At 51.2% G+C, this 13,983-nt stretch overlaps 5 protein-coding genes across 5 annotated transcripts; 3 read left to right on the forward strand and 2 right to left on the reverse strand.

Moving 5' to 3' along the window:
- Positions 1-1,037: 1,037 nt before the first annotated feature.
- Positions 1,038-1,931, reverse strand: J7T55_005344 (uncharacterized protein; the record flags this gene model as incomplete). Its single annotated transcript, XM_053133660.1, has 1 exon — positions 1,038-1,931. The coding sequence occupies one exon, from the start codon at positions 1,929-1,931 to the stop codon at positions 1,038-1,040; it is 894 nt and encodes a 297-aa protein (XP_052988530.1).
- Positions 1,932-2,889: 958 nt separating this feature from the next.
- Positions 2,890-7,807, forward strand: J7T55_005345 (uncharacterized protein; the record flags this gene model as incomplete). The annotated part of the gene is made up of 10 exons (XM_053133661.1): positions 2,890-3,070; positions 3,178-3,398; positions 3,458-4,085; positions 4,182-4,487; positions 4,611-4,648; positions 4,712-4,801; positions 5,645-6,116; positions 6,177-7,111; positions 7,240-7,269; positions 7,586-7,807. The coding sequence occupies 10 exons, from the start codon at positions 2,890-2,892 to the stop codon at positions 7,805-7,807; spliced, it is 3,123 nt and encodes a 1,040-aa protein (XP_052988531.1).
- Positions 7,808-8,704: 897 nt separating this feature from the next.
- Positions 8,705-11,418, forward strand: J7T55_005346 (uncharacterized protein; the record flags this gene model as incomplete). Its single annotated transcript, XM_053133662.1, has 3 exons — positions 8,705-9,417; positions 9,810-10,871; positions 11,211-11,418. The coding sequence occupies 3 exons, from the start codon at positions 8,705-8,707 to the stop codon at positions 11,416-11,418; spliced, it is 1,983 nt and encodes a 660-aa protein (XP_052988532.1).
- A 205-nt stretch (positions 11,419-11,623) lies between these two features.
- Positions 11,624-12,481, forward strand: J7T55_005347 (formyltetrahydrofolate deformylase; the record flags this gene model as incomplete). Its single annotated transcript, XM_053133663.1, has 1 exon — positions 11,624-12,481. The coding sequence occupies one exon, from the start codon at positions 11,624-11,626 to the stop codon at positions 12,479-12,481; it is 858 nt and encodes a 285-aa protein (XP_052988533.1).
- Positions 12,482-12,805: 324 nt separating this feature from the next.
- On the reverse strand, positions 12,806-13,875 carry J7T55_005348 (uncharacterized protein; the record flags this gene model as incomplete). The annotated part of the gene is made up of 3 exons (XM_053133664.1): positions 12,806-13,334; positions 13,493-13,562; positions 13,647-13,875. 3 exons carry the CDS (start codon positions 13,873-13,875, stop codon positions 12,806-12,808), a joined length of 828 nt encoding a protein of 275 aa, XP_052988534.1.
- Between the last annotated feature and the right edge of the window lie 108 nt (positions 13,876-13,983).

Here is a 13,983-nt window from a genome sequence, read left to right on the forward strand (position 1 = left end):
AACACACATAATAAGAGTGAAACCAAGAAAAAGAAACGAACCTAGGAGGGAGAGAGGAAGAAAAAAACACATCAACTCTACAAGCTTGGGGCCGAGCTTGAGGACCCTGAGACCGCGCAATGCAGATAACACCATCATGTCTGGCAAAAGGAATGAGAGCGGCTCAGACGGTTACTTCACCACACGATCTCGGTGACCCAGGGGACGTGCTTGATATGGTTGCCTCACCTGCATCGCCAGAGCTACAAGTCGGCATGGGCCCACTCCATGTAATGAACGCAGATGGATTCCACTCATTTGCCCCGTTCAGTCTCTAAGGCTATCAGAACCGTCAAATCGTCATGCCCCCACGAGACCATGGGCCCGCCGGGTCAATTCAGAGCGCTCACCCGTTCCATGGAACCATAGATTTTTAGTGGTCTCCCGTGTTGAATTCAAGGATTCGACACGCTCAGTGAGCCGACTCGTTCAAGGTCGCGAGGGAAGAGAAGACACCACCAGTATGTGCATAGGCACTCTACAGGAACGCCATAGGCTTCATAGCCCTCTTCACGTTTCATGTCCAACGGTGTTCCTTTTGATATCGCTCCAGCTCTAGCACCGGGTACTCACAATTACCAAGCGCGCTAAATGACCTCAAAAGCATTTCGGGAAGCTCAAGCCTGAATCAGAGTGATACAATCAGCTATGGTTGTCACAAGGGACAGTCTTGAAAAGCAAAGGCAATACCAATCGTCATTTGGGCACATAGGTACATAGTGAAGTGCTATAACCAAATCGCGCGAGGATAAAGACTCCATCGCCTTGGTATGTGATTATCCTCCAAATCATTCAGCCAATTCTAAGAAAGTGTCACTCGATGCCTTAAGAAGGCACAACATGCCTGAAAATAGGAGATGATGACACGAGCATGAATAGGTGTAAACCACCAGCGGGTTTGTATTAATCCCTTTGAAACTTGAACCTAAACCACGTAGAACCAATCAGTGCAGTTGAAGTGAGTCTCAGCAATGATGGCCTGGTCAATACCGGTACATTCACTCAGTGGGCTGGAAGCCCTCTGGAGCCGAGTCCAAGAGATTGTTTCCAGCTCCATCATCACCAGTGCCATCGAAGCCCGTATTATCTAAATCCGAATTATCGAAACCTGTGTTGTCAAAGCCCGTGCCATCGAAGTTAGTATCATCAGAGCCCGTGTTCTCGAAGCCTGTGTTGTCGGAGCCTGTGTTGTCGGAGTCTGTGTTGTCGAGGCTTGCGTTGTCAAAATCCGAACCATCGAAGCCAGTGTCATCGGAACCCGTGTTATCGAAGCCTGTATTGTCGAAACCCGTGTCATCAGAACCCGTACCATCGAAGCCCGTGCCGTCTGTCGATTCCTGGTCCGCCGCGCCGGGAGTCCCGCTTGTCTCGTCTTGCTGAGCGTCACCTGTATCTTGAACACCGCCCGCATTTTCCTGGTCATTTACTTCGTCCTGCTGGGCATTGTTGTTGTCAGGCTCAGCATCCACAACGTTCTGTGTATCCTGCTGAGCAGCATCACCTGTATCCTCCTGTGCATTGTTGCTGTTGTCATCGCCAGCCTGAGGATCCGCAACGCCTTCTGCATCTTGCGCGTTGCTGCCATCACTGTTGATATCATTGCTGGCCACTGGAGCTTCCATGTTTTCTGCTCCGCCCTGCACCTCATTATCATTGCTAGCTGGCTCGGCATCAGCCACATCGCCTGCGTTGTTCTGGGCATCATTGACAGGTGCTGCCTCTACTCCTCTCGTGCCTTCCTGACAGCTGATGTCGTAGGCAGCAATGGTGGCATCGTCGATACCGGTACAGTCTGTTTGTGTGAGGTCTGCGACATTCTGGTCTGCGAGACCGTCGTCAGCTGCCGCAGCCATGCTAGCCAGGAAGGCTGTGATCACGATAAAGTAATGCATTTTGGCCGTGAGATATTACTGGTATAGGACCAGATGATTCAGAGGGAAGATTGATCTGTAATGAAGGAGTGGTGGGGAGAAAGAGTCACGACTGCCGGAGTGAGACTGAGGACGAAGAAGGAAATTGGTGTGTCGTATGAAAGATGGGTCGACAGATTCGGCGGAGGGGTGCCAAGTGCCAGAGGCTTTTCATATTTCTTTTTTTGACCTTTTATATATATCATAACTCTGAATGGTGAGAGTTGCATGCCGTCGACCAAAATTACAATGCGTCAAGGATCTTCATCGCGTAAATAATAAGGACGCGGGTATCACGCAGTTGGAACGCAGTAGTGGAATGCAAGTAGCGCGATTGGAATGCATTCTTTACTAGCGCGGCTTTCGCATGGAGCACATGGTTAATTGTAATAGGGCAGACTGGTACGCAGGTACAGACAAAGAAAGAAGGGCCTGTTTGATTCCCTATATACTGCTTCTACGCGATGAACATGACGCTCAGCCGTTGCGTATACCCAGTTGCTCAATTGGTTTCCGAACTCACACACTATGGGAGGCAATACGAGCAATGTTCATCATCGGCGGGATGCTTGGGCTAGGGCGACCTCAAATGAGACCCTATTGTAGATAAGTCTGGACTAGGCTTTCTGATTTTCTCCGGATTTCTATGCTGCAAAATTGCTGCGGCGCAGTCCTCTCATCCACAACGCGGTGGGTACGATGTAGCGTTGCAAGCCTTCGCGACCAACAGGCCGCCATCAATTGATAGCCAACATCCGGTTGAAGATTGCACGATGCAACCCCACGCTTGGATTGATAGAATTCCTCCCCCTCATCGCTGTCCTCACTACAATGTTTCTTATACTATTATCATCTCGATATAAAAAGCACCCATTAGCATTTTCGCTGGTGGTGCGACTCGTGCGAACTCGATCTCAAGCCGAAATTGCGCTCAGAAAATATGCTGCTGCCGCTGGTCACTGCGACAGCCATCCTGCTCTTCACATGCCTCTACCGCGAACTCCACCGGAAGAGGTTCAAGCAATATGCCAGCTTTCCCCAGATGCCGACCTCCCTTCTCTTGGGACACCTTAAACATGTCGATGACTTCATTAAATCGGGCAAGCCAAACGGCCATCCTGGTAGGGCTCCACCTCCTAATGCTTGAACGACGGCCACTTTTCGCCCAGCGTCGAGAGATCACATTGATCATGAAAACGTACATGAAGCCTGATAAATCATCCAATAGACCTTGCATTTGCTGCCATAAACGAGGCACTTGGCCGACCACCCCTCATGTTTCTTGACCTTCGGCCGTTTGGCCCTCCGATGGTTGTTGTCAGAAATCATGAAGTCGCGGAGCAGATCGTGAAGCCACTCAAGTCATACCCTTATAGTCTCCCAAAGATGCCTTCGGTCTATGGTCATATGATGCATGTGACTGGCCCGACCTCGATACTGCCTTCTCAGGTGAGTGATAGATAATTGTAAATGGAAAATCCCCTACGCTCTGGCTGATCATGTCACAGGGTGAGCACTGGAAGCAGCTCCGCAAACAATTCAACCCAGGCTTCGCTCCGCAGCACCTAATGACTATGTTACCTCTCATCCTGGAAAAGTCCTCCACCTTTATTGAGCGTTTGGAAGATTACGCATCCTCGGACCAACCATTTTCCCTCATCCATCTCACCGGAAACCTGACATTTGACATCATCTCTAGCGTCGTCATGAACAAAGATTTCGGAGCGCAGAAAACAGGCCAGCTGAGAGAATTCATGAGAACATACAATGAGCTATTCAAGACTTACACAAGCGAACAGATGGATCTCCCATGGTTCTTCACACCACGTACAGAATGGAAACGCCGGTGTCTTGCCAGGCGGGTGAGGACGACACTCAGTACTGTGGTATACGAAGCCTTTGCCAACCGACGGATCACAAACACAAAATCGCGCAGCATCCTGTCATTGAGTCTTCGAGATGCCGACACACTGACCCAACAGGCCGTCGACGAGGCATGTGATCAGCTGAGCACTTTTTTGTTCGCAGGCCATGACACGACTAGTATCTTGCTTTCTTGGATGTTTTACGAGCTTTCGCGGACACCACACGCGCTGCGGGCTGTGCGACACGAATTGGACGGCTTGTTCGGTTCAGGTAAGAGATTTAGACCTACTTCTGCAAAACAGACCGCAGCACCGCAGCGCAATATAGCCTATTAACTGGCTACAGATCCCCGTCCCTCTGCTGTAGAGGACAAACTTCTCTCACCCGGCGGCCAAGAACTTCTCCACCGCATGACCTACACCTCCGCCGTGATCAAAGAGACCCTGCGTCTCTGGCCACCTGCTGGTACCGCACGCCTCACGACGCCTGGGACAGGACTTACAGTAAAGACGGCAACGGGCGAGAAGTATCCTCTAGAGGGCGTACATGTCTACAACTGCGCCATCATGATTCAACGTGATCCAGCGGTGTACGGAGATTCGGCCGACGAGTTCGTGCCTGAGCGCTGGCTGGACGGTCACGGGGATCGGATCCCTCCCGGAGCGTGGCGTGGTGAGTAGACAATAGTAACCCGACCTCAACACTATTGTGTCCCGAGGCTCATATTAGTAGCATTCGAACGCGGCCCAAGAAACTGCATAGGCCAAGAATTGGCAATGCTGGAAGCAAGAGTAGTGATTGCGCTTGTTGCGAGATATTTGGATTTTGTGAAGGTAGGGAGCCATGTCTTTCTTACACTTGAACTGTGGAGATATTTAATCCGTTCCTCTTTGCAGGTCGGCATCGGTGAGCTGAGTGTCGATGAAAACGGCAAGCCAATCCTCGATGAGAAAGGACATTACAAGGTGACCGAGGAGATGTACCCGGTATGTTGGTTTCCCCTGAGAACCGCCGCATGTATCTGTTGGCCTTTCTCACTAACACGGCGTACGGCAGACCCGGCAGGTGACACCAAAACCGGTGGATGGGATGATGATGAAGGTGCAATTTCGGCGTAGAAAATCGGGAATAGTGAATTCTCAGGATTGATGCCATGTTTTTGATCATTATATGAGCCGTATTCGCAACTCGAGACATATAGGGATCTCCTGCATATGATAGAGTTGAGATCGTGCTTATACTCAGAGCCAAACCGGGCGGCAATGTTTCTCGATAATCTAGATGCGCTCAGTCTTCACCGTCTAACTGCATCCTGCTACCAAACACCGCGAAACCAGTCACACGCCTAAACTTCATACCATTTCTGAGAGCATAATTAAATGCCATCTCAAAGGGGTCTCATCAAATTGATGCTTTTACGCCAGGTTCGGTCATTTGTCTACCCCAAACCCGGTTGGTTACTCCACGGTACGCAAGTAGGTGCCTGGTGCCTGGGTACTCAAGGTACAAAATGACTGGGGTAGTACCACCATAAGTAGGGCCAGGCAGGCTCCAGCAGCCGTTCGGGATTTTCCAAATAACACCAACACAGCCTCACTCGAACGATCAACTTTGACCTCGTATCAATATCAACCGAAGTCCTTTATGCTCTATCACCAACCACATAACGATCTTACATACCACTTTCTTCATTCGAACCGGCTTCCCCCCCCCCCCCCGGGCTCAGGAGCAAACGCAGACCGGTCGTCAGGCCAAGGCATCCAGCTCTCGTCCGTGGTGGAGCAGTCATGTCGGATACAGGTTCAGGGACCAGCTCCGAACCCCGACAGAAATACCACCCGTTCCCGCTAGGCCCAAGCGAGGATCTAGAATGGTATGAGCCTGGAGGGTTCCACCCGGTCCATCTTCACGACGTGTATGATCTGAGATATTCAGTTGTCCACAAACTTGGATTCGGTGGCTTCTCGACGGTGTGGCTCGCTCGCGACTCTGTTCAGGATGAACGGGTTGCGCTCAAGATTCTGGCTTCTGAAATCTCAATAGAAAGCACCGCGCGACCAAGCATCTTAGAGGACGACGATATTAAGTCATCGGCTCTTTTTTCCATACCTAAACGAGAATTCTGGATTGACGGCCCAAATGGGCGTCACCTGTGTCTTGTTCTGCCCGTTGTCGGCCCCAGTTGCTCATCGTTGTCCAAAGGGATCTACTCAACAATGAAGCCAGCTCTGGCGGCCGACATTGGTAGACAGGCTGTCAAAGCTACAGCTTTGCTCCATTCAAAGGGATTCTGTCATGGTGGTAAGCCTGTATCTTCTTCCAGAACTGCCTTTCTAGAATATTGACTGACACAGACACTAGACTTGACTGCCGGCAATTTAACTCTTCAGCTTTCCGAACAATTTCAAGACTACAAGGAAGACGACATTCACCGAGCTTTCGGTCGGCCGTTGACCCATCCTATTGAAACCTGCTCCGGGATGCCTGCCGGCCTTAGCGCCCCAGCATACATTGTCAAACCTTTGGACTTCTGCGTCACTTCCACGAACCTCTTGACCAGCCGCTTATGCGTCATAGACTTCGATCAGTGCTTTCAAAAAGACCAGCCGCCGGCAAGAATAGGCACGCCTGCCATCTATATGGCGCCTGAGGTTGCGATCGGGCAGCTACCTAGCGAGGCGTCTGACATCTGGGCACTAGGCTGTGTGATATTCCGCATGCGTTCCGCCGACGACATCTTCCTCGACTACGACACTTGCTGCCCTTCCCAAGTGCTCCAACAGATCGAAAGGACTATCGGCGATTTACCGGACGGCTGGGCGGATGTGCTCTTCGACGAAGATGGATGGCCAACAACGGCAAATTCAACATCTGGAGAAGTGAATTACTACGGTTTCTCAAGACTGCCATTGAAGGAAAGGATATTTTCCCTATTGGATGAGCCACCATCACTATACATGAGCCGCCCCGGTGAACCGAAGATTCCAACCGAGGACGCTGCACCGCTGCACGTGCCTGATCATGGGCCCATGCGCGTTCCGTACGCCGCGGCCTACAGATCGATGATATGGAAGCCTACAGCTGTGTGCATAGACGGGGACTATCATACTTCCTACAGCGACGAGATGGAAGACGCCTTCCGAGGCGCCTTTCCTCGGATCCGCGATGAGGAGGCTTCGCTATTGCTGGATCTTCTCTCTCGCATATTTGTGTATGATGCAGCCAGTCGGCCCAGTCTGGAAGAAATTGCTGCGCACCCTTGGTTTCGGTTTCATCATGAGGAGGAAATGACAAATGTAGGCTGAGGAAGTCTCCGTCTTGATGAATGTAAGAAAAGAAGAATAAAAGGTAGCGCTGAAAGAAAGTTGCATTCTCAGTGCTGAAAAAGAATTTGTCCACACATCACTGTATTACTTCTGCCCAGGACTCATTGAGTATGAAGAAGCAGCGACTCGTAAGCTGCCTTGAATGTCGGCCACAAAACTGGGCATTTATAGAGAACGTGGGCCCAGTCACAGGCCTCGTCGACCAATTCGTCTTCAATAGCTGATCGAAAGCCAAAAATGATTTGAATGGGACTGTGATGAGCGGCAATCTCTGAACCTGACTGACGCCAAATCAATGGATATAAATATTGGTAGACTTTACCAGTCCCGGAATCTGTTTGCCTCGACTCTTACAACTGCAAATCCACCACCAAACCAGTCCAAAAAGAAAACATCCCTTGTTCCAAATACAAACACAGCTCTTTTCAAACTCACACAAAACAGCTCCCCACCATGTCTAGTCAACCATCAAGCAACCAGGGGAACCCCGAAAGCAAGCAGGGGAAGGGTCAGGGACAGGGACAAGGAAAGGGTAGCGCAATCTCTCTAACAATTTTAAAAGCCGACGCCGACGCCAGCACGACCGCGATTAAGGGCTCCTCAAGGGCGTCGAGTACGCACGGCGGATCCTCGGGCACCGGCGGCAAGGGACAGTCTGCAAAGTAACCATCCTTTCGTCATTGAGATAGTAAGAAAGTGAGTGGAGGCACCGTTGTATTGCTGAGGGTCTGGTTTTCGTGCACTTAAAGTTGGCAAGGAACAGAGAGCATGATGTGGTAAGGTAGCCTCCAGTGATCAGGTGTCAGAGCTGGGAATGGCAATGGAATGTGCGGTGGCTCGTTCATGCAAGATTTGCGCGGTTCCCTTTTGATAGTTTGCTTGGCCTGATGAATCTATCGATTGATTTGACTTGAGCCCGCAAATAATTTCCCTTTACGAGTGAGGTGTTGTCATTGCCAGGCCATCTTTCCTAAGCCAAAGACCTTTCCCGACCACTTAGATGTGATATGGCCTGGTAACAAAAGCAAACTAACGTATGCGATACATCGTCTTGTCCATGGAGTCAAAAGGTAGAGGAGATGGCGTGGATGATGGCGGTTATTTTGGTCAACGCTGCTGGATGCGTAAAGATGACAAAAATGAGGCTGTCAAAATTGCCGAAAACATGCATTCGTCATAAAAAACAATCGTGATGGCACTTTACTCAGCATATGGACTGTTCGTAACTTCTGACAATGGGGATTTATTCAAGAAAGGCACGACAAAGGGACCTCGAGACCGGTAAAGCCCTTGTCTAGCACAAGGTTGGAAAGCTTTTGTCTATGACCTCCTTTGCTTCCATGCACGGTACCATTGTCTGTTGCGAGGTATTTGGTCTTCCCATTGTTAAAAGTATATTTCTCCAGCGGCATATAATTTCTATTTAATCTCCATGTTCTCTTGTCTCATCCATGGACTAATGTTCCGTCATAACCATCCTCAGGAACCACCTCTACATCCAACACAATCACTAAAGAAGATAAACTGCTACTGAAAGGTTTTCGCTAAAAAGCAAGAGCAAACATGTCTAACACCTCTTCATCCAGCTCTGAGGCTCATATTCTTGCTCCTCATTCCACTCATGTGTTCAAATTCTGTGACAGTACGGAATTCAAAGGCGTGAGAAAGGTCGTCATCCGCGGAGAGATGCGAGGACTGTCACCTTATCAGCGGGCCAAGCTCATCTCAAGTGAGAGCCGGGTTTGCATTGCCTACCGCGACGGCAAAGAGCTGATTATTCTCATGGAGAAAGTCAATGCTGATGTATTGTATCACTACTGCCCTCAGCTTCGCAACTTCTATAGCTGCTGCAAGGACAGTGGTCCAACCATCGTTCTCCCCAATACGGAGGAGTTTTGCCTGGTTGGCGCCAGTGGTGTCGCCTGGGTGGTCGGCAGCTTTATTCACGAGGTAAGCAAAGGCACTGGGTCCTTTTTCAAGTCCTATATCCCCTCGCATTCGGCTCCGAAGCAGCTATTCCACGCGGCCGCTGTCTTTCGTGCATTCGACCTGCCTCGATTTGCTCAAGACCTTGTCGATCCAAAGAATGGTGTGATTGTCTACTTCTTGAAGCAGACAGCGCGGGACATTAAGTCGCCTAAGGCTGTAGGTACTTGGATCCATTCTCTCAAGAACGACCCACTCATATGCGAGGGCGACCTTGCACTTCTCGTGGAGGCATACAAGATCTTTGCGAGGCGTACTGAGCGTTGCGGTACGAAGGAGCAGCACAATGAGTAAGTCATCTCGATTCAGGCAGCCTATAGTGGAGGACCTTGACGGTAAGTATTACCACAACTAGAATGTACAATGTTACTTAAAACCCTTTAAATTTGTTATAAATTGATCCAGCAAGTACGGTGCATTGAATGTAGAATCATAAGATCAATACGGCTGGACGTCCTAAACACACGCGTTCGTAGGACTTCGTGATTGACATGTCCAGGCAGCAATCCAGGGGTGGTCCCTGCATTTGATCCTTCCGGGCGGGGCATTGGTAGGACGTCAACTCCGTCTGATCTCAAGCCATTAAAGGACTTCCGGATCCCAACCTTGGATTAAGGATTTGGAAATTCTGGAATATTGGCAGAATTTTGTACAACCTAATGATGAATCCTTCATCGACCAGCTCCACGTTCACGAAAAAATCGAAGAAATGGGCGAAGGAGAGTTCTCAGCTCGCCGTCGCAGTCGTTCTCGTCTCCGCCATGGTTGTCTTCGTTACTGGACCCTACATTGCGTACAAGAAGTTGAATAAAATACGGCGCTTGTTCAGAGAGAAGAGAAGGATTCATCAATTCCGGTATGGCCACTTGCCAAAGTCCCAGCCCATCAGCGAAGGCTTGGTTGAAGTTGGACGTCACCGCAGCAATGTTTCCCAAAAAAGCATCCTCAGCCTGCCCATCGAGATTCGACGACACATCTACGACCTAGCAATACCCACCAAGAAGGTTTACCAGCCAACGCCAGGTCGCCCGAAGTATCCTCTATTCGAGTATCACGGGCCCCAGCCGCCTCACTGGCCACCTCATCAGCATATACGTAGCGACGAGGACCCTCCGAGTCAGGCTCTCGGCACGATTCTGCGTCTCGGAGGATCTTATCTTCATCCCATTCCCGCGCCGAAGCGGCAAGGCTGTGTCATATTTCACTGTGCTTCACAGCTGATCTGCGGGGATATGTGGATGGAGCTTGCACCTGCAAAAGCCGCGGAGACCTGCTTCATCACGGACCTGATGAGATCGAGCCGGACATTGTATCGGGATCTGTTGCATCACTTTTACGCGAGGAATTTGTTCTCGTTCTTTGGGCCGGAATCGCTCCTGTATTTCGTCCGAAATGTCAGCCCAGAAGGTTTACGGCTAATACGTTACGTGCACCTGGCCATACCACTTGAGAGCGAGGGGTGGCAGTCCAGACACAGCAAAGCCCTGGTGGAAAAGGCTTTCAGAGTCCTCCAGGAACAGTTCAAGAGCCTAGAGCAGTTGGATGTCGAGGTCGCCATACTGTGGTCTCAGCCTGCAGAGGCCCAGCTCATTGCGCCTTGGCTCAGGGACGAGGTCTTCGGCCAACTGCATGGGTTGGAAAATCTGGTGATCAAAATATCCGTCTATAAGGGCGCCAACGAGAGGCCGAAAAATGCCTACGACCCTCCTGCAATGGAGGAGCTGAGCAGCTGGACTGAGCCATTGTATGCGAGTGTGAAGAAAGCTGCCACCTCTGGATCGAGAATGTTAGTTCTGAGCGACATCCAGTGAACCCAATCATCTTGAATATTCATTTTTTGGGTACTGCGAATGCGGAAGGGCTAAAAGGCTGGGCTTTAGGTATTGATGGTTTCACGAAGTCGCACGTGTTGTAGGCTGGCCCCTGATCACCTGCAGCTGTCAAATGGGTCACGGATTCGGCGGTAATAGACGCATCGGCGACACATCGGATGGCCAAGAATAGTGTGGATGCTTCTGACCGTCCCATGGGGAAGCCCAGAAATAGAAGTCCATGGAGGATTCTTGACATCAAACAATTGAAGCCCGGGCCTAATTCTTGGTGCCGATGACGGACCGACAAAAAATCTTCTAGCGGAAGAGTCTGCTCCGCATATGACGAGGCGAGAGCGGACCTTTTCCACGGACAGGGAAGACCCCACCAGTCATCGCGGCTATTCAAATTCTGCGAGCGACTCAGACCACGCCGTGCCGTGCCGTGCCATTTTCGATCGCAACGCTGACAGGGACTGAAGAGCCGCATGCATTTGTCAGGGAACAGATATATATATACACATCACAATACAACATTCTATCTAGCTGGTGCAGATAGTCTGATTGTAGCAAGGCAGGCCACATCTCGATCCGGATTCAACATCACACGGGACTGCTGCCACGACTCAGTCATCCCTCCTCGCTCCCTAGAGACATAACCACCACCAAGTGGGCACCACTCAACATGGCAACCTCTCAGGGCCATGACTACATCCTCACGCTGTCCTGTCCGGACAAGCCGGGCATTGTCCACTCGGTCACCGGCGTCTTCGCCTCCAACAGCGTCAACATCATCGACCTGCAGCAGTTCTCGGACCCCGTCTCCAACAAGTTCTTCATGCGCGTCCACTTCGGGCCCACAGCGTCAGTAGAGGCCCTCAGCGCCCCCTTCGAGGCCCTGGCAGCCGAAATCAAGATGGACTACGAGATCCGGCCCGTCACGCAGAAGACGCGCGTGCTCATCATGGTGTCCAAGATCGGCCACTGCCTGAACGACCTGCTATTCCGCGCAAAGACGGGCCAGCTGCGCATCGAGGTCCCCGTCATCGTGTCGAACCACCCGGAGTACCAGGACCTCGCCAAGAGCTACGGCATCGAGTTCCACCATCTGCCCGTCACCAAGGACACCAAGGCCCAGCAGGAGGGCCAGATCCTCGAGCTGGTCAAGAAGCACAACATCGAGCTGGTCGTCCTGGCCCGCTACATGCAGGTCCTGTCGCCCATGCTGTGCGAGGCCATGAGCGGCAAGATCATCAACATCCACCACAGCTTCTTGCCGTCCTTCAAGGGCGCCAAGCCCTACCACCAGGCATACGAACGTGGCGTCAAGATCATCGGTGCGACGGCGCATTTCGTCACTGCTGATTTGGATGAGGGCCCTATCATTGAGCAGCGTGTCGCTCGGGTCGACCACAGCATGAGCCCCAAGGATCTCGTCGAGGAGGGCTCTAATGTCGAGAGCCAGGTGCTGGCTGCTGCTGTGAAATGGGTGGCTGAGAGGAGGGTGTTCCTTAACGTGACGAAAACGGTGGTCTTCAACTAGACAGGGTAAAATGGTAATATTGAAGCTGTGATAGACGAACAGTTCATAGAAGGTCAGGAAATAGAGTCCCAGGGAAGCCTAGATGGGCCAAATTTACCAATCCTTTATATGGATGCTTAAAAGGGTGCTGGATCATATGCGAAAGCTTGTCTCGATCTGCTTGCGAATCTGATGGTCTCACTGGCCTTACTGGGCCAAGATCCCCTCAACATTCCGCGCCATTAACAAGACCGTAGAGCTTGGCATCGTGCAAATCCGTTCTTGTCACCGGGTGTGACAGTCAAACACTCAATAGGACCCGCTTTGGACCGCATGAGCCTCGGTTCATGACACTGGCAACTCGACAGGCCTCTGATATCCGGATAGCTCACTGGGATCTCGAGAGCCTTGGAGCTCAACAGGGCGTTGATACAGTGGCAGCTCAGTAACACCCTCGCGGGCACCTTTCATTTTGTCACTTCGTGGCTGTTTCAACGCCTCCTCGTTAATGTTGGCACGTGTCTTCCGCTGTCGTAGAAAGAAGAAAATTGCTGCTGCAATAGAAAAGAGGCCGACCACCCCGCCTATGACGGCACCAGCTAGTGCTCCGGGTGAGATGGAACTGGTTGTATTTGAAGAGGAGACAGGTTGAGTGTTCGCTGGGATAGAATCGCCTGAAGTTGAGCCCGAGGCTGTGCTAGAAGGTGATAGAGAGGAGGTAGCAGCGGCCAAATCCTCACTCCTCCAGTTAATCTGAATCATTGGTGCCGCAACGGCGAGGCTCATAACGGAGGTAATCAACGAAGTATCCACATCTGTGCTCGTAGATTCGATCGGAAATGTCGCATCCCCAGTAGAGACGAAGCTGCCTCCGCTGCAGTGCGCCGTTAGAAGACTGTCCGAGGCGGTTTGAACACAGGTCTGGCCATTTCCGAATGTTGTACAAGCAAAGTTCCTAGGTAGGTAAATACCGACGTCAATAAGGTTCAATACGCAACGCCACACACAGAAAAGCTCAACACTAGCACGTACGTCGGACAACAACCAACGGCCGTTTCTCCCACGTCCATCGGGAACTGCATATCCCACCCCGTACGAGACCCTTGAGTAGCAAAACAAGCGCTAGTATGTCCAGCAGGACATGAAATCCCGGGCGAGTAGAATCCCCACCCATTGAACGGCGGACTATTGAGTGGCGCCGCAGCAGTCACCTGCGGCCAACAAGTTGAAACATCTTCTAGACGCTCACCGACGCAGGTCTGTGCTCTGTAAGCCAAGGTTAGAGAGTCGCCGAGTATAGCGGCAAAGTTGCAGTCTTGTGGCGCGGTGAACGCTGTCGTGAGAGGGCCTAGAATGTTTCGCGCTCTGTATACAGTGGTAATGTCCTGTGTCGCTGTCGCTGTCGAGGCTGCCATTGCGGCGGTCTGGCCGTTCTGGGGATGTTGAAAAAGGCTGGATTTCGGAGGTGTTGGACAAGAACGTACACCAAAAAAAAAGGGAACGAAAAGGAGACACTTGCGCTG

The sequence above is a fragment of the Diaporthe amygdali genome, assembly GCF_026229845.1.
Source record: "Diaporthe amygdali strain CAA958 chromosome Unknown NODE_38_length_435494_cov_65_447576, whole genome shotgun sequence".
NCBI lineage: Eukaryota > Fungi > Ascomycota > Sordariomycetes > Diaporthales > Diaporthaceae > Diaporthe > Diaporthe amygdali.